At 40.0% G+C, this 26,400-nt stretch overlaps 2 protein-coding genes across 5 annotated transcripts in view; one reads left to right on the top strand and one right to left on the bottom strand.

The window, feature by feature from the left end:
* Positions 1-11,694, top strand: part of LOC143747522 (transmembrane channel-like protein 6) — a 57,998-nt gene extending 46,304 nt beyond the window's left edge. The window contains exons 15-22 of the mRNA XM_077240315.1: positions 319-416; positions 519-614; positions 714-789; positions 1,103-1,236; positions 2,631-2,807; positions 10,104-10,182; positions 10,275-10,370; positions 11,408-11,694. Coding sequence (XP_077096430.1) covers positions 319-416; positions 519-614; positions 714-789; positions 1,103-1,236; positions 2,631-2,807; positions 10,104-10,182; positions 10,275-10,370; positions 11,408-11,425 — 774 coding nt within the window. The 3' untranslated portion in view covers positions 11,426-11,694. The remainder of the gene's footprint in view (positions 1-318; positions 417-518; positions 615-713; positions 790-1,102; positions 1,237-2,630; positions 2,808-10,103; positions 10,183-10,274; positions 10,371-11,407) is intronic.
* A 2,117-nt stretch (positions 11,695-13,811) lies between these two features.
* The window catches only part of LOC143747528 (palmitoleoyl-protein carboxylesterase notum1a-like), a 20,716-nt gene continuing 8,127 nt past the window's right edge, over positions 13,812-26,400 (bottom strand). The window contains exons 7-12 of one of the 4 annotated variants that reach the window (XR_013206754.1): positions 20,758-20,949; positions 19,811-19,908; positions 16,564-16,711; positions 16,115-16,162; positions 14,478-15,939; positions 13,812-14,411 (exon numbers count right to left, since the gene is read on the bottom strand). Coding sequence is in view for 2 of the 4 variants with exons in the window: in XM_077240323.1 (XP_077096438.1) it covers positions 15,627-15,939; positions 16,115-16,162; positions 16,564-16,711; positions 19,811-19,908; positions 20,758-20,949 (799 nt within the window). In the remaining 2 variants the exon portion in view is untranslated. Of the gene's footprint in view, positions 15,940-16,114; positions 16,163-16,563; positions 16,712-19,810; positions 19,909-20,757; positions 20,950-26,400 lie in introns of all 4 variants that reach the window. The other 3 variants (XR_013206755.1, XM_077240323.1, XM_077240322.1) reach the window with 3 other exon arrangements.

Below are 26,400 nucleotides of genomic sequence, written 5' to 3' on the forward strand. Positions count from 1 at the left end.
CTGAGGTGAATTATCCATTGTTGCTTTTACAGCTGCAAATCTGGAGCACTAAATGATATTCAGAATCACATTACACGCTTTTAACATTAAATAAAGCACATAAACAGAACCTGAGATCATCATTGCCACACTTTGTGTTTGTTGTTCCAGCGCGACGTCGCAGAAAAATAGAAACCGTTTCTAAAATAGAGTCAGTTTTGATGTGGTTTTGATGTTGTTTTTTATGGTGGTTTTGATGTGGTTTTTTTATGTCGGTTTTGATGGTGTTTTTTTATGTTGGTTTTGATGCTGGTTTTGATGTTGGTTTTGATGTTGCAGTGCTGGGAGAGTTTCGTCGGTCAGGAACTGTACCGCTTCCTCCTGATGGACTTCATCTTCATGTTGCTGGACACTTTCTTTGGAGAGTTTCTGTGGAGGTGAGCATCTGATGACATACAGTATGAGCTCAGGATAGTTCCTAATAATTAAAAACTGTAATTGGACTGAAATCATTTTTGTTGTTTGTTTCTCTCTGTCAGGTTGTTTTCTCAGAAAGCTCTGAAGAGGAAAAGGAAACCCGTGTTTGATATCGCGAGGAACGTTCTGGAGCTCATCTATGGACAAACTCTGGCCTGGTAAACATCCATCATCACCCGACTGTAACTTGACTGTTGGTCAGTGATGTGATATAACGGCACCTGTGTGTGTGTGTATATTTGTGTGTGTGTGTGTAGGTTGGGCGTGTTGTTCTCTCCTCTCCTGCCTGTGGTTCAGATTATTAAACTGCTGTTTTTCTTCTACATGAAGAAGGTTTGTTTGTCTGCTCACAATCATAACAGCATTTATTGTGTTTGTTTAGACAAATAACCTGCAGGAATTTTTTTTTTTAACAATGACTCAGATTAATCATTTGTGAACCGATTCACCAGAATGATTCGGATGAATCATTTGCGAACAGATTCACTAGAAAGATTCGGATGAATCATTTGCAAACAGATTCACTTGAATGATCTGGCTGAATCATTTGTGAACCGATTCCCTAGAATGATTCGGAGGAATCATTTGCAAACCGATTCACTGGAATGATTCTGACTCGTCTGTGATTGTGGTGTGTGTGTCTCAGGTCAGTCTGATGATGAACTGTCAGGCGTCGGGGAAGCCGTGGCGAGCCTCTCAGATGACCACCATCTTCATCACACTCCTGTGCTTCCCGTCGTTCCTGGGCGCCTCCGTGTGTGTGACCTACACCATGTGGATGTGAGTGTGTGTGAGTGAGTGAGAGAGAGAGAGAGAGAGAGAGAGAGAGAGAGAGAGAGAGACAGTATGTGTGTGAGAGTGAGTGTATGTGTTTGTGAAAGTGTCTGTGTATGTGTGTGTAAGAGTGTGTGTGTGTGTGTGTGTGTGTGAGAGAGAGAGAGAGTGTGAGTGTGTGAGAGAGAGAGAGAGTGAGTGTGTGAGAGAGAGAGAGTGAGTGTGTGTGTGTGTGTGTGTGTGTGTGTGTGTGTGTGTGTGTGTGTGTGTGTGTGTGTGTGTGTGTGTGTGTGTGTGTGTGTGTGTGTGTGAGAGAGAGAGATCCTATGAAATGCGCTGCTGGGAATTTTTATGCGGATGTTGGCAGAAAACACTGACATTCTGGATCCAGACGCTCCTGAAAATGTTGCACTGACCTTTCGACCCCATGAGAAGTAGTTTCTGTCCGTATAGAGCGCATCCACACACCGCTCAGCTCCGCTGCTTCCAGCTTTTCCATGCATTTTTCATTATGGGGATTTTAAGAAGTCTTCGTTAAAGAGTTATAAGCCATGAACGAACCAATCAGCTACGAGGAGAATCACAACACTACAAACTTTGATTTGAAGCAAAAAAACATATCAGAAAATCTGACAAAAAGACAAGTGAGGGAAACAACTACAATTCCATGAACAGCAGATAAAAATGATCGAGTAATAATAATCTACTCGTATACAAATGTTTATTAAATATATAAGTGCTTTATTGTCATTCCAACCATACAACATAGAATTTATTACACATAAACTAAATTCTGACAGAAATGTCACTTTTGGGTAAACTATACCTTTAATGTTTTTTTTTTATTAATATGGAAATATTAATTACTTTTTTTGATGACATGATACTCTAAATAAGAAACTAAAACTGCCAATAGCTGGCGGTAAATTCCTTCATGACCGAGTCATTCATTCATTCGATTTGTTCAAACAACTGAATCATTCGGGAATTAAGAAACCTACAGGCGGTTTCAGTTTCATATTTAAAGTATAATTAATTTTTTCCCAATATTTCAGTATACGTTAATCTACATTAATCGTTATTTATGCAAATGTAACTGCAGCGTGAATGTACATTGGATGCGTCCCCTTACATTTATAAAGGTTAGAAAAGCTGCCCTTATAAAGATCAAAATACCCCTAGAAATCAATTTACGGGGCAAATATCGCCTCTGAATGGAGAACTTCACTGCTTATTTTTCAGTCTATTGAAAAGCACACGCTAAAACATCTTCTGAATCATTACACAACACAAGGGACGCAGACAGGGCCGGATCTGTCCTCAAATGCATTGCACACTTGATGAGGCTCTTTGATTGTCTGTTGCGCTCTATGTAGTCTGACACACTCCTTCTGTCCCAGGATGGAGCCGTCGGCCGGCTGCGGCCCGTTCCGGGGTCTGAAGACCATGTTCCAGGCCGGGAAGCGGTGGGTCCAGGAGCTGGCGGCGCAGAATCCCAATCTGTCCTGGCTGGTCTCGGCTCACACGTACCTGGTGGAAAACCCACTCTTCCTATTCCTGTGCGCCGCCATCTTTCTGTGAGTCTGCGTTCACTCTCAGTTCTCAGATCAGTTTCATGAGCATCAGCTTTGCCTCCGCATATGGAAAGAAAACCGATGCAAACGAGTCGTCCAGTAAGAGTGAATCATTTGCAGACTACAGCAGAACTCTCCAGTTAAAGGGATAGTTCACCCAAAAAGTTTAAATTAGCCCATGATTTACTCACCCTGAACTCATCCTAGGTGTATATGACATTCTTCTCTCAGACAAACACAATCAGAAATATATTAAAAAATGTCCTGGCTCTTCCAAGCTTTATAATGGAAGTCAATGGATGATTCTGTTTTGAAGTCCATAAAAGTGCATCTATCCATCATAAAAGTGCATCTATTCATCATAAAAGTGCATCTATTCATCATAAAAGTGCATCTATCCATCATAAAAGTGCATCTGTCCATCATAAAAGTCCATCTATCCATCATAAAAGTGCATCTATCCATCATAAAAGTGCATCTATCATCATAAAAGTGCATCTATCCATCATAAGTGCATATATCCATCATAAAAGTGCATTTATCCATCATAAAAGTGCATCTATTCATCATAAAAGTGCATCTATCATCATAAAAGTGCATCTATCATCATAAAAGTGCGTCTATCCATCATAAGTGCATCTATCCATCATAAAAGTGCATCTATTCATCATAAAAGTGCATTTATCCATCATAAAAGTGCATCTATTCATCATAAAAGTGCATCTATTCATCATAAAGTGCATCTATTCATCATAAAAGTGCATCTATTCATCATAAAAGTGCATCTATCCATCATAAAAGTGCATCTATTCATCATAAAAGTGCATCTATTCATCATAAAAGTGCATCTATCATCATAAAAGTGCATCTATCATCATAAAAGTGCGTCTATCATCATAAAAGTGCATCTATCATCATAAAAGTGCGTCTATCCATCATAAGTGCATCTATCCATCATAAAAGTGCATCTATTCATCATAAAAGTGCATATATCCATCATAAAAGTGCATCTATCCATCATAAAAGTGCATCTATCCATCATAAAAGTGCATCTATCATCATAAAAGTGCGTCTATCCATCATAAGTGCATCTATCCATCATAAAAGTGCATCTATTCATCATAAAAGTGCATATATCCATCATAAAAGTGCATCTATCCATCATAAAAGTGCATCTATCCATCATAAAAGTGCATCTATCCATCATAAAAGTGCGTCTATCCATCATAAGTGCATCTATCCATCATAAAAGTGCATTTATCCATCATAAAAGTGCATATATCCATCATAAAAGTGCGTCTATCCATCATAAGTGCATCTATCCATCATAAAAGTGCATCTATTCATCATAAAAGTGCATATATCCATCATAAAAGTGCATCTATCCATCATAAAAGTGCATCTATCCATCATAAAAGTGCATCTATCATCATAAAAGTGCGTCTATCCATCATAAGTGCATCTATCCATCATAAAAGTGCATCTATTCATCATAAAAGTGCATATATCCATCATAAAAGTGCATCTATCCATCATAAAAGTGCATCTATCCATCATAAAAGTGCATCTATCCATCATAAAAGTGCGTCTATCCATCATAAGTGCATCTATCCATCATAAAAGTGCATTTATCCATCATAAAAGTGCATTTATCCGTCATAAAAGTGCATCTATTCATCATAAAAGTGCATCTATCATCATAAAAGTGCATCTATCCATCATAAAAGTGCATCTATCCATCATAAAAGAGCATCTATCATCATAAAAGTGCATCTGTCCATCATAAAAGTGCATCTATCCATCATAAAAGTGCATCTATCCATCATAAAAGTGCATCTATTCATCATAAAAGTGCATCTATTCATCATAAAAGTGCATCTATCCATCATAAAAGTGCATCTATTCATCATAAAAGTGCATCTGTCAATCATAAAAGTGCATCTATTCATCATAAAAGTGCATCTATCCATCATAAAAGTGCATCTATTCATCATAAAAGTGCATCCATCCATCATAAAAGTGCATCAATTCATCATAAAAGTGCATGTATCCATCATAAAAGTGCATCTATTCATCATAAAAGTGCATCTATCATCATAAAAGTGCATCTATTCATCATAAAAGTGCATCTATCATCATAAAAGTGCATCTATTCATAATAAAAGTGCATTTATCCGTCATAAAAGTGCATTTATTCATCATAAAAGTGCATCTATCATCAAAAAAGTGCATCTATCCATCATAAAAGTGCATCTATCCATCATAAAAGTGCATCTATTCATCATAAAAGTGCATCTGTCCATCATAAAAGTGCATCTATCCATCATAAAAGTGCATCTATCCATCATAAAAGTGCATCTATTCATCATAAAAGTGCATCTGTCCATCATAAAAGTGCATCTATCATCATAAAAGTGCATCCATCCATCATAAAAGTGCATCAATTCATCATAAAAGTGCATCTATCATCATAAAAGTGCATCTATTCATCATAAAAGTGCATCTATTCATCATAAAAGTGCATCTATCATCATAAAAGTGCATCTATCCATCATAAAAGTGCATTTATCCATCATAAAAGTGCATCTATTCATCATAAAAGTGCATCTATCAAAAAAGTGCATCTATCCTTCATAAAAGTGCATCTATCATCATAAAAGTGCATCTATCCATCATAAAAGTGCATCTATCCATCATAAAAGTGCATTTATCCATCATAAAAGTGCATTTATTCATCATAAAAGTGCATCTATTCATCATAAAAGTGCATCTGTCCATCATAAAAGTGCATCTATTCATCATAAAAGTGCATCTATTCATCATAAAAGTGCATCTGTCCATCATAAAAGTGCATCTATCCATCATAAAAGTGGATCTATTCATCATAAAAGTGCATCTATTCATCATAAAAGTGCATCTATTCATCATAAAAGTGCATCTATCCATCATAAAAGTGCATCTATTCATCATAAAAGTGCATCTATCCATCATAAAAGTGCATCTATCCATCATAAAAGTGCATCTATCCATCATAAAAGTGCATTTATCCATCATAAAAGTGCATTTATCCGTCATAAAAGTGCATCTATTCATCATAAAAGTGCATTTATCCATCATAAAAGTGCATCTATCCATCATAAAAGTGCATCTATCCATCATAAAAGTGCATTTATCCATCATAAAAGTGCATTTATCCGTCATAAAAGTGCATCTATTCATCATAAAAGTGCATCTATCCATCATAAAAGTGCATTTATCCGTCATAAAAGTGCATCTATTCATCATAAAAGTGCATCTATTCATCATAAAAGTGCATCTATCCATCATAAAAGTGCATTTATCCATCATAATAGTGCATCTATCCATCATAAAAGTGCATCCATTCATCATAAAAGTGCATCTATCCATCATAAAAGTGCATCTATTCATCATAAAAGTGCATCTATCCATCATAAAAGTGCATCTATCCATCATAAAAGTGCATCTATTCATCATAAAATTGCATCTATTCATCATAAAAGTGCATCTATCCATCATAAGTGCATCTATTCATCATAAAACTGCATCTATTCATCATAAAAGTGCATCTATCCATCATAAAAGTGCATCTATCCATCATAAAAGTGCATCTATTCATCATAAAAGTGCATCTATCCATCATAAAAGTGCATCTATCCATCATAAAAGTGCATCTATTCATCATAAAAGTGCATCTATCCATCATAAAAGTGCATCTATCCATCATAAAAGTGCATCTATCATCATAAAAGTGCATCTATCCATCATAAAAGTGCATTTATCCATCATAAAAGTGCATCTATTCATCATAAAAGTGCATCCATCCATCCATCATAAAAGTGCATCTATTCATCATAAAAGTGCATCTATTCATCATAAAAGTGCATCTATCCATCATAAAAGTGCATCTATCCATCATAAAAGTGCATCTATTCATCATAAAAGTGCATCTATCCATCATAAAAGTGCATCTATCCATCATAAAAGTGCATCTATCCATCATAAAAGTGCATCTATTAATCATAAAAGTGCATCTATCCATCATAAAAGTGCATCTATTCATCATAAAAGTGCATCTATCCATCATAAAAGTGCATCTATCCATCATAAAAGTGCATCTATCCATCATAAAAGTGCATCTATTAAACATAAAAGTGCATCTATCCATCATAAAAGTGCATCTATTCATCATAAAAGTGCATCTGTCCATCATAAAAGTGCATCTATCCATCATAAAAGTGCATCTATCCATCATAAAAGTGCGTCTATCCATCATAAAAGTGCATCTATTCATCATAAAAGTGCATCTATCCATCATAAAAGTGCATCTATCATCAAAAAAGTGCATCTATCCATCATAAAAGTGCATCTATCCATCATAAAAGTGCATCTATCCATCATAAAAGTGCATCTATTCATCATAAAAGTGCATCTATCCATCATAAAAGTGCATTTATTCATCATAAAAGTGCATCTATTCATCATAAAAGTGCATCTATTCATCATAAAAGTGCATCTATCCATCATAAAAGTGCATCTATCCATCATAAAAGTCTATTCATCATAAAAGTGCATCTATCCATCATAAAAGTGCATCTATTCATCATAAAAGTGCATCCATCCATCATAAAAGTGCATCTATTCATCATAAAAGTGCATCTATTCATCATAAAAGTGCATCTATTCATCATAAAAGTGCATCTATCCATCATAAAAGTGCATCTATTCATCATAAAAGTCTATTCATCATAAAAGTGCATCTATTCATCATAAAAGTGCATCTATCCATCATAAAAGTCTATTCATCATAAAAGTGCATCTATCCATCATAAAAGTGCATCTATTCATCATAAAAGTGCATCCATCCATCATAAAAGTGCATCTGTCCATCATAAAAGTGCATCTATCCATCATAAAAGTGCATCTATTCATCATAAAAGTGCATCTATTCATCATAAAAGTGCATCTATTCATCATAAAAGTGCATCTATCCATCATAAAAGTGCATCGATTCATCATAAAAGTGCATCTGTCCATCATAAAAGTGCATCTGTCCATCATAAAAGTGCATCTATCCATCATAAAAGTGCATCTATCCATCATAAAAGTGCATCGATTCATCATAAAAGTGCTACTATTCATCATAAAAGTGCATCTATCCATCATAAAAGTGCATCTATCCATCATAAAAGTGCATCTATCCATCATAAAAGTGCATCGATTCATCATAAAAGTGCATCTATCCATCATAAAAGTGCATCTGTCCATCATAAAAGTGCATCTATCCATCATAAAAGTGCATCTATCCATCATAAAAGTGCATCGATTCATCATAAAAGTGCTACTATTCATCATAAAAGTGCATCTATCCATCATAAAAGTGCATCTATCCATCATAAAAGTGCATCTATCCATCATAAAAGTGCATCTATTAATCATAAAAGTGCATCTATCCATCATAAAAGTGCATCTATTCATCATAAAAGTGCATCTATTCATCATAAAAGTGCATCTGTCCATCATAAAAGTGCATCTATCCATCATAAAAGTGCATCTATTCATCATAAAAGTGCATCTATTCATCATAAAAGTGCATCTATCCATCATAAAAGTGCGTCTATCCATCATAAAAGTGCATCTATTCATCATAAAAGTGCATCTATCCATCATAAAAGTGCATCTATTCATCATAAAAGTGCATCTGTCCATCATAAAAGTGCATCTATCCATCATAAAAGTGCATCTATCCATCATAAAAGTGCATCTATTCATCATAAAAGTGCATCTATCCATCATAAAAGTGCATCTATTCATCATAAAAGTGCATCTATCATCATAAAAGTGCATCTATCCATCATAAAAGTGCATCTATCCATCATAAAAGTGCATCCATCCATCATAAAAGTGCATCTATTCATCATAAAAGTGCATCTATCCATCATAAAAGTGCATCTATTCATCATAAAAGTGCATCTATCCATCATAAAAGTGCATCTATCCATCATAAAAGTGCATCCATCCATCATAAAAGTGCATCTATTCATCATAAAAGTGCATCTATCCATCATAAAAGTGCATCTATTCATCATAAAAGTGCATCTATCCATCATAAAAGTGCATCTATCCATCATAAAAGTGCATCTATTCATCATAAAATTGCATCTATTCATCATAAAAGTGCATCTATCCATCATAAGTGCATCTATTCATCATAAAAGTGCATCTATCCATCATAAAAGTGCATCTCTCCATCATAAAAGTGCATCTATCCATCATAAAAGTGCATCTATCCATCATAAAAGTGCATCTATTCATCATAAAAGTGCATCTATCCATCATAAAAGTGCATCTATCCATCATAAAAGTGCATCTATTCATCATAAAAGTGCATCTATCCATCATAAAAGTGCATCATATCCGTCATAAAAGTGCATCCGTCTATCATAAGTGTGCAAAAATATCCATATTTAAAACTTTATCGACTGAAATAACTATCTCCAGGCAGACGGCCATGTCATATACAGCTAGGATGGATCGAGGGCGAGTAAATCATGGGCTAATTTTAATTTTTGGGTGAACTATCCCTGTAATCTCATCGACACCGTTGACACAAGATGTATAATAAGTCTCTGATGTCCCCAGAGTGTGTGTGAAGTTTTAGCTCAAAATACCTCAGATATTTTTATATAGCATGTTAAAATTGTCTTTTGAGGGCGAGCAAAAATGCGCCGTTTTTGTGTTTCCCTTTAAATGCAAATGAGCTTGAAGAGCTTGTGTGTTAGCAGCTCCGATTACCTCACACACACACACTGAACATTTTTGCCGGAGTCAGAAAGATGGAGAGACTCTAGAAGTGACGACATGTAGAAGCAACAGGACATTTCTGAACGCTTAGTTGATGAATGTGTGCAGCTGATGTGGAGTTAACGATCTTCTAGTCACTGATTAGCATATTCTGTCATGATAATCTATAAATCGTGTTCCGGGGGCGGAGTTTATGTAAATGTTAGGGTTTGTGATGTCACTAACCCGTGAAGAAGCTCATTGTAGTTCCTACCAGCCGTTTGTTGTCGTCCTTAACAAGAGATTTCTGTGAAAGAAAATCTCTCTCTTTGCTTTGAGCTTTGAGTCGTAACTTTGCAGATGTTGTTTCTGCTCAAACAGCAACATTACACACTAACTACAGTTAGAAAAGTCAAATCATAATCAAACACACCTTTAAATCGATCTCTGGTGATTTTCATTGTTTTGTGTGTGTGGTGTGTGTGTGTGTGTGTGTAGGATAGTGATTTACTTCCACAGTCAGGTGGTCGACGGGCAGCGGAAGATCATCGAACTCCTTCAGGAACAGATTGAGAATGTGAGACAAAAGAATCAAACAATTATGTAATGATTGAATTATCTATATGCAGCGGTGTAGCATGACATCACTTCCTGTTCCTGTTTATTCAGGAGGGCGGGGACAAGAAGTTTCTGATCACGCGACTGCAGGACATCCATGAGCGCAAGCGTGTCGTTTCACCGCGCCGCATACGAGGAGCCAGCGAGGTACTGAATCACTCGAGTCACTGAATCACTGAATCACTCGAGTCAGAATCATGTGCTGAAATGAATCCTTGGTTAAAGTGAAAGTGATTCAGTGCTAAATACTGTGATGAATCTGCCCGGTTTATTATCCTTCACCAAAACTAAAAATATTACTAACATTTTTTTTTTAAGAAATAAAGGTGAAATAAAATAAAATGATGATAGATGAAAATCGTAAACTAAGCATTACACACTGATTTTTTTAAAAACATTTTTAAAGCTTTAAAAAAAAAATCTGATGTTTGTTTCTGCTTTTGTTTCGGTTTTGTACGTAGTTTGGACAAAAGCATCTGCTTAAATGTATAAATAATATATATATATATATATATATATATATATATATATATATATATATATATATATATATGATAAAAATATATTTAAAACTATATGTAAAAAGAAATTGTAAAATAAGAAAACTAAAATAGTGTCTTCTAAGATATGGGGGGATTTAACATGAAATAAATATATTAAAATGATGATAAAAGGAATAAGATGAAAAAACATGAACTAAACATGACAAACTGAAATAAGTTTTTTTTTTTCGTTTAGCATCTGCTACATGCATAAATATATAATGAATAATGAATAATAAAAAGACTATATATTTATATATATATATATATATACACAAGTAAAAAAAAAATATATATTTAAAGTAAAAAATAAAATAAAAAAATAGTGTCTTCTAAAGTATGGAGGGATGTATCATTAAATAAACAAAAAAAGTGAATACATAATATTTTAAACGCATCATGGAATGTTGCAATAAATAAATAAAAATTAAATGAAATGTAAGCAAACGAGCAAGATAACCAACCAACTGCAAATAATAACTAGAAGTGAAATGCATTAAACCTGTAAAAAAAATATTCAAAATGACTAAAGAATGTAACAAAATAACAAAAAATGTAGCCGAAATGTGTACGAAATATGTAAAAGCTGATTCATCTATAATGATAACGGCGAGTGATAGACTTGTTTGCGTCTGGTTTCAGGATTCCAGTTATTCGTGACAGTCTTGATGAACTGCAGGAGACGCTGATGTGGAGGAACTGTCGCTCTCTCACACACACACACACACACACACACACACACACACACACACACACACACACACACACCTTCATGAAGATCAGACGCCAGTAAACCTGACGGTCAGGACTCTCACACACACACACACACACACACACACCTTCATGAAGATCAGACGCCAGTAAACCTGACGGTCAGGACTCTCACACACACACACACACACCTTCATGAAGATCAGACACCAGTAAACCTGACGGTCAGGACTCTCACACACACACACACACACACACACACACACACACACACCTTCATGAAGATCAGACGCCAGTAAACCTGACGGTCAGGACTCTCACACACACACACACACACACACACACACACACACCTTCATGAAGATCAGACGCCAGTAAACCTGACGGTCAGGACTCTCACACACACACACACACACCTTCATGAAGATCAGACGCCAGTAAACCTGACGGTCAGGACTCTCACACACACACACACACACACACACACACACACACACACACCTTCATGAAGATCAGACGCCAGTTAACCTGACGGTCAGGACTCTCTCACACACACACACACACACACACACACACACACACACACCTTCATGAAGATCAGACGCCAGTAAACCTGTCGGTCAGGACTCACACACACACACTCACACACACACACACACACACACACACCTTCATGAAGATCAGACACCAGTAAACCTGTCGGTCAGGACTCACACACACACACTCACACACACACACACACACACCTTCATGAAGATCAGACACCAGTAAACCTGTCGGTCAGGACTCACACACACACTCACACACACACACACACACACACACACCTTCATGAAGATCAGACACCAGTAAACCTGACGGTCAGGACTCTCACACACACACACACACACACACACACACACACACACACACACACACACACACACACACACACCTTCATGAAGATCAGACACCAGTAAACCTGACGGTCAGGACTCTCACACACACACACACACACACACCTTCATGAAGATCAGACACCAGTAAACCTGACGGTCAGGACTCACACACACACACTCACACACACACACACACACACCTTCATGAAGATCAGACGCCAGTAAACCTGACGGTCAGGACTCACACACACACACTCACACACACACACACACACACACACCTTCATGAAGATCAGACACCGGTAAACCTGACGGTCAGGACTCACACACACACACTCACACACACACACACACACACACACACACACACACACACACCTTCATGAAGATCAGACGCCAGTAAAGCTGACGGTCAGGACTCACACACACACACACACACACACACACACCTTCATGAAGATCAGACACCAGTAAACCTGACGGTCAAGACTCACACACACACACACACACACACACCTTCATGAAGATCAGACACCAGTAAACCTGACGGTCAGGACTCACACACACACACACACACACACCTTCATGAAGATCAGACACCAGTAAACCTGACGGTCAGGACTCACACACACACACACACACACACACCTTCATGAAGATCAGACACCAGTAAACCTGACGGTCAAGACTCACACACACACACACACACACACACCTTCATGAAGATCAGACACCAGTAAACCTGACGGTCAGGACTCACACACACACACACACACACACCTTCATGAAGATCAGACACCAGTAAACCTGACGGTCAGGACTCACACACACACACACACACACACACCTTCATGAAGATCAGACACCAGTAAACCTGACGGTCAAGACTCACACACACACACACACACACACACCTTCATGAAGATCAGACACCAGTAAACCTGACGGTCAGGACTCACACACACACACACACACACTACTGGCTTTGCTCTGTTGTTTCCAGTAACCGTGGAAACCGGCCCTTTATATGGTGATGGTGTTTTCTTGCCGTCTTTAGGATCGAGACACTTTTAATTTTACTGTGAAAAATGGAAATAATTAATATTCACTGTTCCTCTTCCCTGCCGCTCTCGGAAACTGGACCTTCCGTTTTATGTACTGTGATATGTGTGAAACTATTTTTAAATAAATGTTTTTATTATTATTAAACTTTGCTTTCTTAATTGTTTTGATTCTGTTATGCAAGTCTGAAACAACTAGTAAATATTTGTGCGTATATATGTGTGTGTATATATATATATATATATATATATACACACATATATATATATATACACACACATTTATATGTGTGTGTGTGTGTGTGTAGTAATATTTCTCTTGTATATAAATATGAATCTACATCTAAGATAAATAACTATAAGTAGATATTAACAAAAAAAATTGATCACAATAAAAACTCTTAATATTTTATATGAAATCATGCAAATGAAACTGCAACATTCAACAGGTAATGTACACTTTACACAAAATACTTTTTTCAGAATAACTCATAAATATGTTTTACATAAAATAAATAACAACGTAGCTTAAGTTTGTCTTCTGTTTAAACATATTCTACAAATCACAATGAATGTCAGGAAACACGTCAAGAACATATTTCATCCCAAAATAATCAGAAAAATATAATATTTTATTTTTTAGGACCATTATGTTTTATTATTATTATTGTGATGTTTTTTTGCACAACAATTATTTTCTTGTTTGGGTTTTTTTTTTTTCATTTGAAGCACATGTTCTTGACAGGTTTGGTGAGATTCTCTGATCTTCACTGGATAATAAACACACCCAGTCAGTTTATAGAGGTGGAGATTATGATTTAAACAGATGTTCATAGTGTTCATCTGTGGGTTTTGGGATCCAGATTTCCAGTTTTGGTTTGTGAAGTTGATAAAGAAGAAGTGCTGAAGCGAGAGACTCATCATCATCATCATCATCCCCTGAGGAAGAGAGAGACGTCAGTGCTTCATCGCCATCAGCTGATTCTGGAGATTATGCTTTTATCACACACACACACACACACACACACACACACACACACACACACACACACACACACACACACACACACACACACACACACAGCCTTCCGATTCTGCAGTCCATGATCACAACTTTAATATTGGACATTTACAAATTACTGAAGCCCATTTACACCACATAAGAAAAAAAATCATGCTCTGGTAAATCATAATCAAAAATAAGATTTTTATTGTTATTTTTTTACTTTTTGTTCTGATTATGATGTAATATGTCATAATTTCAACATGTCACCATTTTGTCTTTTTAAGTCATAGTTTAGATTTAATGTGCCATAATTTTAGCGTTTCATTTCATGATTGGCTAAAGTAAATTTCGATTCAACTTTTTAAATCATAATTTTGACTTTTCATCTCATTATTTCAACTTTTTAAGTCATAATTTCGATTTAGTATGCTGTAATTTTGTCTTTTTATGTCATGATTGGCTTATCAATTTCAAATCAACTTTTTAAGTCATAATTTTGACTTTTCATCTCATTATTTAAACTTTTCGTCATAATTTCGATTGAGTATGCCATAATTTTGTTTGACTTTTGTCTCGTAATTATCAGTTAGTATGTCATAACTATGATTTACCAAAGCATGTTTTTATATTTTTTTAATGTGATGGAAAAAGGCTTCCATATGAAACACCATCAGTGCATCTACTCTTATTTGTCCTCTTTTCAAGATTGTTACTATTTTATACTGTATCCAAAGATATATAATTAATAAATTACTTAAAAGTAGGCTGTTCCTGAACTATCTTGCGTTTTTCAACGAATCGGTTGAGTCGGTGATTCAATGACTCGTTCATAAAGAATGTTACTTGATTCGTTCCCGAATGAATCAGTTGAGTGAATGAATCAATGACTCCCTGATTAGGAAACCTACAGGCGATTTCAGTTTCATATTTAAAGTATAATTTCATTTCCCCCAATATTTCAGTATCCATTAATCTACATTGTATGATGCGTCCCCTTAGATTTAAAAAGGTTACAAAAGCTGCCTTTATAAAGTTAAAAATGCCCCTAGAAATTAATTCAAGGGGCAAATATGGCGTCTGAATGTTGAACTTCACTGCTTATTTTTCAGTCTATAGAAAAGCACACGCTAATTGACCACAAACACCATTACATGACAAGGGACTCAGACAGACGTTTTGAGGCTCTCTGATTGGTCGGTCCCGTGTCAGGTGCCGTTACTGAGCATGCCCAGTAGTGTGTCGGGCTCCATGCCCTGCTGATGTGCCATGCGCTGCACGTCGATGCCCATGTGTGTGAGGAACTGGACGACGCTCATCTCCTGCCCCGTCACATGCTCTCTGAGCCTGGGACACGAGGGGTTACAGTGGGGCCACGGACAGCTGTCAATCAAGTGAACGGGACAACCCCTGGGCGGAGCCTGAGTGATGCTCTCGTTGCCGTGGTTACGGAGGCTGCGGTCCCAGCACTGAAGCGCTCTGGGAAGCGAAGTACCTTTCACATGGATGTCCATCCAGTAACTGAAGCAATGAGAATGGATGAGCATAATGTAGAAATATGATGGGTCATTACCTGGGTCAGATTACACCATTTGTTTTGTCGGATTACATGATTTTGACTCCTAAAATCGAATCAACCTTATTGTAAAGTGTTAGCATATGATAATTGTTCATTATTATCTGCATAGTTACTCACTTTCTGGTGATGATCTCATGGGACAAACAGGCAGGGGCAAACAGGGACCTGTCAATCAAATCAAGAGCCAATCAGAGATCAATGTGACACGGTTCAAACACAGGAGACTCGGTAACACTTCACAATAAGGTTCATTAGTTAAAATTAGTTAACTACATTAGTTAACATGAACTAAGAATGAACAATACTTCCACAGCATTTATTAATCTTAGTTAATATTCATTTCAACATTCACTAATACGTTATTAAAATCAAATGTTGTATTTGTTAACATTAGTTAATGCTCTGTGAACATGAACAAACAATGAACAGCTGTATTTTTATTTACTAACATTAACAAAGATTAATAAATACTGTGACAAATTTATTGCTGATTGTTAGTTCATGTTAGTTAATATATTAATGAACCTTATTGTAAAGTGTTAGTGAGAAATCGGATGAATCCTTACGGGACGTGTTTGAGTGTGTTTCTGAGTTCGCTGCCCAGGTTCTGGATGTATCGCCACTGGTTCTCCTGGACCGGCTGAGCCGTCAGATGAACATCATCAACCATCAGCTGAGCTTCATCGAACAGCCACTGGACCACAAACACCGGGCCTGAGAGAGAGAGAGAGAGAGAGAGAGCGGGGGAGAGAGAGAGAGAGAGAGAGAGAGCGGGGCGAGAGACACAGACGCACAGTGAGAGTGAGTGAGGGCGAGAGAGAGAGAGAGAGCGGGGCGAGAGACACAGACGCACAGTGAGAGTGAGTGAGGGCGAGAGAGAGAGAGAGAGCGGGGCGAGAGACACAGACGCACAGTGAGAGTGAGTGAGGGCGAGAGAGAGAGAGAGAGCGGGGCGAGAGAGCGGGGCGAGAGACACAGACACACAGAGAGTGAGTGAGGGCGAGAGAGAGAGAGAGCGGGGCGAGAGACACAGACGCACAGTGAGAGTGAGTGAGGGCGAGAGAGAGAGAGAGAGAGAGAGAGCGGGGCGAGAGACACAGACGCACAGTGAGAGTGAGTGAGGGCGAGGGACACAGATGCACAGAGAGTGAGTCAGGGCGAGAGAGAGAGAGAGAGAGAGAGCGGGGCAAGAGACACAGACGCACAGTGAGAGTTAGTGAGGGCGAGAGACACAGACGCACAGAGAGTGAGTGAGGGCGAGAGAGAGAGAGACACAGACGCACAGAGAGTGAGTGAGGGCGAGAGAGAGAGAGACACAGACGCACAGAGAGTGAGTGAGGGCGAGAGAGAGAGAGACACAGACGCACAGAGAGTGAGTGAGGGCGAGAGAGAGAGAGAGAGCGGGGCGAGAGACACAGACGCACAGTGAGAGTGAGTGAGGGCGAGGGACACAGACGCACAGAGAGTGAGTCAGGGCGAGAGAGAGAGAGCAGAGCGAGAGACACAGACGCACAGTGAGAGTGAGTGAGGGCGAGAGAGAGAGAGAGAGAGAGAGAGCGGGGCGAGAGACACAGACGCACAGTGAGAGTGAGTGAGGGCGAGAGACACAGACGCACAGAGAGTGAGTGAGGGCGAGAGAGAGAGAGAGAGAGAGCGGGGCGAGAGACACAGACGCACAGTGAGAGTGAGTGAGGGCGAGAGACACAGACGCACAGAGAGTGAGTGAGGGCGAGAGAGAGAGAGTGAGGGCGAGAGACACAGACGCACAGTGAGAGTGAGTGAGGGCGAGAGAGAGAGAGAGAGAGCGGAGCGAGAGACACAGACGCACAGTGAGAGTGAGTGAGGGCGAGAGAGAGAGAGAGAGAGAGAGAGCAGGGCGAGAGACACAGACGCACAGAGAGTGAGTGAGGGCGAGAGAGAGAGAGAGAGCAGGGCGAGAGACACAGACGCACAGTGAGAGTGAGTGAGGGCGAGAGAGAGAGAGAGCAGGGCGAGAGACACAGACGCACAGAGAGTGAGTGAGGGCGAGAGAGAGAGAGAGAGCGGGGCGAGAGACACAGACGCACAGTGAGAGTGAGTGAGGGCGAGAGACACAGACGCACAGAGAGTGAGTGAGGCCGAGAGAGAGCAGGGCGAGAGACACAGACGCACAGTGAGAGTGAGTGAGGGCGAGAGACACAGACGCACAGTGAGAGTGAGTGAGGGCGAGAGACACAGACGCACAGAGAGTGAGTGAGGGCGAGAGAGAGAGAGAGAGCAGGGCGAGAGACACAGACGCACAGTGAGAGTGAGTGAGGGCGAGAGAGAGAGAGAGAGAGAGAGAGCAGGGCGAGAGACACAGACGCACAGAGAGTGAGTGAGGGCGAGAGAGAGAGAGAGAGCAGGGCGAGAGACACAGACGCACAGTGAGAGTGAGTGAGGGCGAGAGAGAGAGAGAGCAGGGCGAGAGACACAGACGCACAGAGAGTGAGTGAGGGCGAGAGAGAGAGAGAGAGCGGGGCGAGAGACACAGACGCACAGTGAGAGTGAGTGAGGGCGAGAGAGAGAGAGAGAGAGAGAGAGCAGGGCGAGAGACACAGACGCACAGAGAGTGAGTGAGGGCGAGAGAGAGAGAGAGAGCGGGGCGAGAGACACAGACGCACAGTGAGAGTGAGTGAGGGCGAGAGACACAGACGCACAGAGAGTGAGTGAGGGCGAGAGAGAGAGAGAGAGCGGGGCAAGAGAGCGGGGCGAGAGACACAGACGCACAGTGAGAGTGAGTGAGGGCGAGAGACACAGACGCACAGAGAGTGAGTGAGGCCGAGAGAGAGAGAGAGAGCAGGGCGAGAGACACAGACGCACAGTGAGAGTGAGTGAGGGCGAGAGACACAGACGCACAGTGAGAGTGAGTGAGGGCGAGCGAGAGAGAGAGAGCAGGGCGAGAGAGAGAGAGAGAGCGGGGCGAGAGAGAGAGTGAGTGAGGGCGAGAGAGACAGACGCACAGAGAGTGAGTGAGGGCGAGAGAGAGAGAGTGAGTGAGGGCGAGAAAGAGAGCGGGGCGAGAGACACAGACGCACAGAGAGTGAGTGAGGGCGAGAGAGAGAGACCGGGGCGAGAGACACAGACGCACAGCGAAAGTGAGTGAGGGCGAGAGAGAGAGAGTGAGTGAGGGCGAGAGAGAGAGAGAGCGGGGCGAGAGACACAGACGCACAGAGAGTGAGTGAGAGCGAGAGAGAGAGAGAGCGGGGCGAGAGACACAGACGCACAGAGAGTGAGTGAGGGCGAGAGAGAGAGACCGGGGCGAGAGACACAGACGCACAGCGAAAGTGAGTGAGGGCGAGAGAGAGAGAGTGAGTGAGGGCGAGAGAGAGAGAGAGCGGGGCGAGAGACACAGACGCACAGAGAGTGAGTGAGAGCGAGAGAGAGAGAGAGCGGGGCGAGAGACACAGACGCACAGAGAGTGAGTGAGGGCGAGAGAGAGAGACCGGGGCGAGAGACACAGACGCACAGCGAAAGTGAGTGAGGGCGAGAGAGAGAGAGTGAGTGAGGGCGAGAGAGAGAGAGCAGGGCGAGAGACACAGACGCACAGTGAAAGTGAGTGAGGGCGAGAGACACAGACGCACAGAGAGTGAGTGAGGGCGAGAGAGAGAGGGTGAGGGCGAGAGAGAGAGCGAGAGAGAGAGAGAGCGGGGCGAGAGACACAGATGCACAGAGAATGAGTGAGCGAAAGAGAGAGAGGACAATCAATCAATATTTAATTAGATGCCTAATTTGCATATTTAAACACAGTGTGTGTTTGTTTCAGGCACTAGAGGGCAGTGTGGACTCACGTACTCTTCAGTGTTGGATGAACCTTATAGCCGAAGAAGCAGTTCCAGTCCTGGCCGTGATGTGCTCGACTGCAGAGCTCGGGAACCACACTGTGCCAGAACCTGCACACACACACACACACACACACGCACACACACACACGCACACACACACGCACGCACACGCGCACCCACACACGCACGCACACGCGCACCCACACACACACACACACACACACACACACACACACACACACACACACACACACACACACACGCACAGACACACACACACGCACAGACACACATCAAACAACAACTACAGGAGCCTGTTTCTGACACATGAGTACAAAAACATCATGACATACAAAGTCATAATTATGATATTAAAAAGTTGAAATTATTACAAAAATCGAAATAATTATACTGTCATAATTATGACGTAAAAAGTCAAAATTCTGAAATGCCAAGTCATAATTATAACATACTATTATGACATACTAATTACTGTATAACAAAAAGATGACAAGTCAACTATGAGAAAGTTATAAGTATGAAATAAATAAAAAAATTATGACAAAAGTTTAAATAATGACTTTACTAAATTGTCTTAATTATAAAATGCTAAATGATATGAGACTTAAACTTCAAAATTATGAGAGCAAGTTATGACATACTAAGTCATAATTATCAGATAAAAAAAATCGAAATTAGGACAGTCAATTGATATAAAAAGTTAAAATGATGACAGTCATAATTATAACAGTAAATCATAATTATGAGACAAAGTCAATTATGACAAAACATTTACAGTTGTGACATAAAAAGTTGAATATAAGAGAAATTTGCAATTGAAATAGTCAATTGTGAGATAAAAATATTAATTATGACAAAAAGTCGTAAGACATAAAGTGTAATTGTGATCGGAGTAATCTATCTGATGGTTTAGTGTGTGATGAGTGACGGTCTCACCGAACTCCTCTCCGGATGGCCTGGGTCGCTGCGCAGCTCATGCTGTCCATGCAGTCGCTGTCCCGGGACGCTTTATTATCCAGAAACCAGCCGGAGTCCACCAGCCCGCGCACCTGAACCGCCCCGTGACCCAGCCCCGCCAGCAGCGCCGACACACGGTCCACATTCAGCAGCACCCCCGTCCCACCGGCACTGTCCCGACCAATCACATCAGACAGGACACACTGATGAGACAACACTGTTACCGCGATCGTTCACCCAAAACAGAAAATTAGCCCATGATTTACTCGCGCTCGATCCATCCTAGCTGTTTATGACATGGCCGTCTGCCTGAAGATCGTTATTTCAGTCGGTAAAGTTTTAAATATGGATATTTTTGCACTTTTATGATGGAGAGATGCACTTTTATGATGAATAGATGCACTTTTATGATGTATAGATGCACTTTTATGATGATAGATGCACTTTTATGATGAATAGATGCACTTTTATGATGATAGATGCACTTTTATGATGAATAGATGCACTTTTATGATGGACGGATGCACTTTTATGATGGACAGATGCACTTTTATGATGAATAGATGCACTTTTATGATGAATAGATGCACTTTTATGATGGACAGATGCACTTTTATGATGAATAGATGCACTTTTATGATGGACGGATGCACTTTTATGATGAATAGATGCACTTTTATGATGGACAGATGCACTTTTATGATGAATAGATGCACTTTTATGATGGACAGATGCACTTTTATGATGAATAGATGCACTTTTATGATGGACGGATGCACTTTTATGATGGACGGATGCACTTTTATGATGAATAGATGCACTTTTATGATGGACGGATGCACTTTTATGATGGACAGATGCACTTTTATGATGGACGGATGCACTTTTATGATGGACAGATGCACTTTTATGATGGACGGATGCACTTTTATGATGGAGAGATGCACTTTTATGATGGACAGATGCACTTTTATGATGGACGGATGCACTTTTATGATGGACGGATGCACTTTTATGATGGACGGATGCACTTTTATGATGGAGGGATGCACTTTTATGATGGACCGGATGCACTTTTATGATGGACGGATGCACTTTTATGATGGACGGATGCACTTTTATAATGGACGGATGCAGATGCACTTTTATGATGGACGGATGCACTTTTATGATGGACGGATGCACTTTTATGATGGACGGATGCACTTTTATGATGGAGGGATGCACTTTTATGATGGAGGGATGCACTTTTATGATGGACGGATGCACTTTTATGATGGACAGATGCACTTTTATGATGGACAGATGCACTTTTATGATGGACGGATGCACTTTTATGATGGACGGATGCAGATGCACTTTTATGATGGACGGATGCACTTTTATGATGGACGGATGCAGATGCACTTTTATGATGGACGGATGCACTTTTATGATGGACAGATGCACTTTTATGATGGACAGGTGCACTTTTATGATGGACGGATGCAGATGCACTTTTATGATGGACGGATTCACTTTTATGATGGACAGGTGCACTTTTATGATGGACGGATGCATATTTATGATGGACGGATGCACTTTTATGATGGACAGGTGCACTTTTATGATGGACAGATGCACTTTTATGATGGACAGATGCACGGATGCACTTTTATGATGGACGGATGCGGATGCACTTTTATGATGGACGGATGCAGATGCACTTTTATGATGGACGGATGCACTTATGATGGACGGATGCACTTATGATGGACGGATGCACTTTTATGATGGACGGATGCACTTTTATGATGGACAGATGCACTTTTATGATGGACGGATGCACTTTTATGATGGACGGATGCACTTTTATGATGGACAGATGCACTTTTATGATGGACGGATGCAGATGCACTTTTATGATGGACGGATGCACTTTTTTGATGAATAGATGCAATTTTATGTTGGACGGATGCACTTTTATTATGAATAGATGCACTTTTATGATGAATAGATGCACTTTTATGATGGACGGATGCACTTTTTGGATGAATAGATGCACTTTTATGATGGACGGATGCACTTTTATGATGGACGGATGCACTTTTTGGATGAATAGATGCACTTTTATGTTGGACGGATGCACATTTATGATGGATAGATGCACTTTTATGATGGACGGATGCACTTTTATGATGGAAAGATGCACTTTTATGATGGACGGATGCACTTTTATGATGGACGGATGCACATTTATGATGGATAGATGCACTTTTATGATGGACTGATGCACTTTTATGATGGAAAGATGCACTTTTATGATGGACAGATGCACTTTTATGATGGACGGATGCACTTTTATGATGGAAAGATGCACTTTTATGATGGACGGATGCACTTTTATGATGGACGGATGCACATCTATGATGGATAGATGCACATCTATGATGGACAGATGCACTTTTATGATGGAAAGATGCACTTTTATGATGGACGGATGCACTTTTATGATGGACGGATGCACTTTTATGATGGAAAGATGCACTTTTATGATGGACGGATGCACTTTTATGATGGACGGATGCACATTTATGATGGACGGATGCACTTTTATGATGGACAGATGCACTTTTATGATGGACGGATGCACTTTTATGATGGAAAGATGCACTTTTATGATGGAAAGATGCACTTTTATGATGGACGGATGCACTTTTATGATGGACGGATGCACATTTATGATGGACGGATGCACTTTTATGATGGACAGATGCACTTTTATGATGGACGGATGTACTTTTATGATGGAAAGATGCACTTTTATGATGGACGGATGCACTTTTATGATGGACGGATGCACATTTATGATGGACGGATGCACTTTTATGATGGACAGATGCACTTTTATGATGGACGGATGCACTTTTATGATGGACGGATGCACTTTTATGATGGACAGATGCACTTTTATGATGGACGGATGCACTTTTATGATGGACGGATGCACTTTTATGATGGACGGATGCACTTTTATGATGGAAAGATGCACTTTTATGATGGACGGATGCACTTTTATGATGGACGGATGCACTTTTATGATGGACGGATGCACTTTTATGATGGACGGATGCACTTTTATGATGGAGGGATGCACTTTTATGATGGACCGGATGCACTTTTATGATGGACGGATGCACTTTTATGATGGACGGATGCACTTTTATAATGGACGGATGCAGATGCACTTTTATGATGGACGGATGCACTTTTATGATGGACGGATGCACTTTTATGATGGACGGATGCACTTTTATGATGGAGGGATGCACTTTTATGATGGAGGGATGCACTTTTATGATGGACGGATGCACTTTTATGATGGACAGATGCACTTTTATGATGGACAGATGCACTTTTATGATGGACGGATGCACTTTTATGATGGACGGATGCAGATGCACTTTTATGATGGACGGATGCACTTTTATGATGGACGGATGCAGATGCACTTTTATGATGGACGGATGCACTTTTATGATGGACAGATGCACTTTTATGATGGACAGGTGCACTTTTATGATGGACGGATGCAGATGCACTTTTATGATGGACGGATTCACTTTTATGATGGACAGGTGCACTTTTATGATGGACGGATGCATATTTATGATGGACGGATGCACTTTTATGATGGACAGGTGCACTTTTATGATGGACAGATGCACTTTTATGATGGACAGATGCACGGATGCACTTTTATGATGGACGGATGCGGATGCACTTTTATGATGGACGGATGCAGATGCACTTTTATGATGGACGGATGCACTTATGATGGACGGATGCACTTATGATGGACGGATGCACTTTTATGATGGACGGATGCACTTTTATGATGGACAGATGCACTTTTATGATGGACGGATGCACTTTTATGATGGACGGATGCACTTTTATGATGGACAGATGCACTTTTATGATGGACGGATGCAGATGCACTTTTATGATGGACGGATGCACTTTTTTGATGAATAGATGCAATTTTATGTTGGACGGATGCACTTTTATTATGAATAGATGCACTTTTATGATGAATAGATGCACTTTTATGATGGACGGATGCACTTTTTGGATGAATAGATGCACTTTTATGATGGACGGATGCACTTTTATGATGGACGGATGCACTTTTTGGATGAATAGATGCACTTTTATGTTGGACGGATGCACATTTATGATGGATAGATGCACTTTTATGATGGACGGATGCACTTTTATGATGGAAAGATGCACTTTTATGATGGACGGATGCACTTTTATGATGGACGGATGCACATTTATGATGGATAGATGCACTTTTATGATGGACTGATGCACTTTTATGATGGAAAGATGCACTTTTATGATGGACAGATGCACTTTTATGATGGACGGATGCACTTTTATGATGGAAAGATGCACTTTTATGATGGACGGATGCACTTTTATGATGGACGGATGCACATCTATGATGGATAGATGCACATCTATGATGGACAGATGCACTTTTATGATGGAAAGATGCACTTTTATGATGGACGGATGCACTTTTATGATGGACGGATGCACTTTTATGATGGAAAGATGCACTTTTATGATGGACGGATGCACTTTTATGATGGACGGATGCACATTTATGATGGACGGATGCACTTTTATGATGGACAGATGCACTTTTATGATGGACGGATGCACTTTTATGATGGAAAGATGCACTTTTATGATGGAAAGATGCACTTTTATGATGGACGGATGCACTTTTATGATGGACGGATGCACATTTATGATGGACGGATGCACTTTTATGATGGACAGATGCACTTTTATGATGGACGGATGTACTTTTATGATGGAAAGATGCACTTTTATGATGGACGGATGCACTTTTATGATGGACGGATGCACATTTATGATGGACGGATGCACTTTTATGATGGACAGATGCACTTTTATGATGGACGGATGCACTTTTATGATGGACGGATGCACTTTTATGATGGACAGATGCACTTTTATGATGGACGGATGCACTTTTATGATGGACGGATGCACTTTTATGATGGACGGATGCACTTTTATGATGGAAAGATGCACTTTTATGATGGACGGATGCACTTTTATGATGGACGGATGCACTTTTATGATGGAAAGATGCACTTTTATGATGGACGGATGCACATTTATGATGGACGGATGCACATTTATGATGGACGGATGCACTTTTATGATGGACAGATGCACTTTTATGATGGACGGATGCACATTTATGATGGACGGATGCACTTTTATGATGGACGGATGCACTTTTATGATGGAAAGATGCACTTTTATGATGGACGGATGCACTTTTATGATGGACGGATGCACTTTTATGATGGACGGATGCACATTTATGATGGACGGATGCACTTTTATGATGGACGGATGCACTTTTATGATGGAAAGATGCACTTTTATGATGGACGGATGCACTTTTATGATGGACGGATGCACTTTCATCATCATATATAGATGCACTTTTATGATGGACGGATGCACTTTCATCATCATATATAGATGCACTTTTATGATGGACGGATGCACTTTTATGATGATAGATGC

Source organism: Siphateles boraxobius, unplaced genomic scaffold (assembly GCF_051911475.1).
Source record: "Siphateles boraxobius isolate OS27281-9 unplaced genomic scaffold, OSU_SipBor_1 223, whole genome shotgun sequence".
Taxonomy (NCBI): domain Eukaryota; kingdom Metazoa; phylum Chordata; class Actinopteri; order Cypriniformes; family Leuciscidae; genus Siphateles; species Siphateles boraxobius.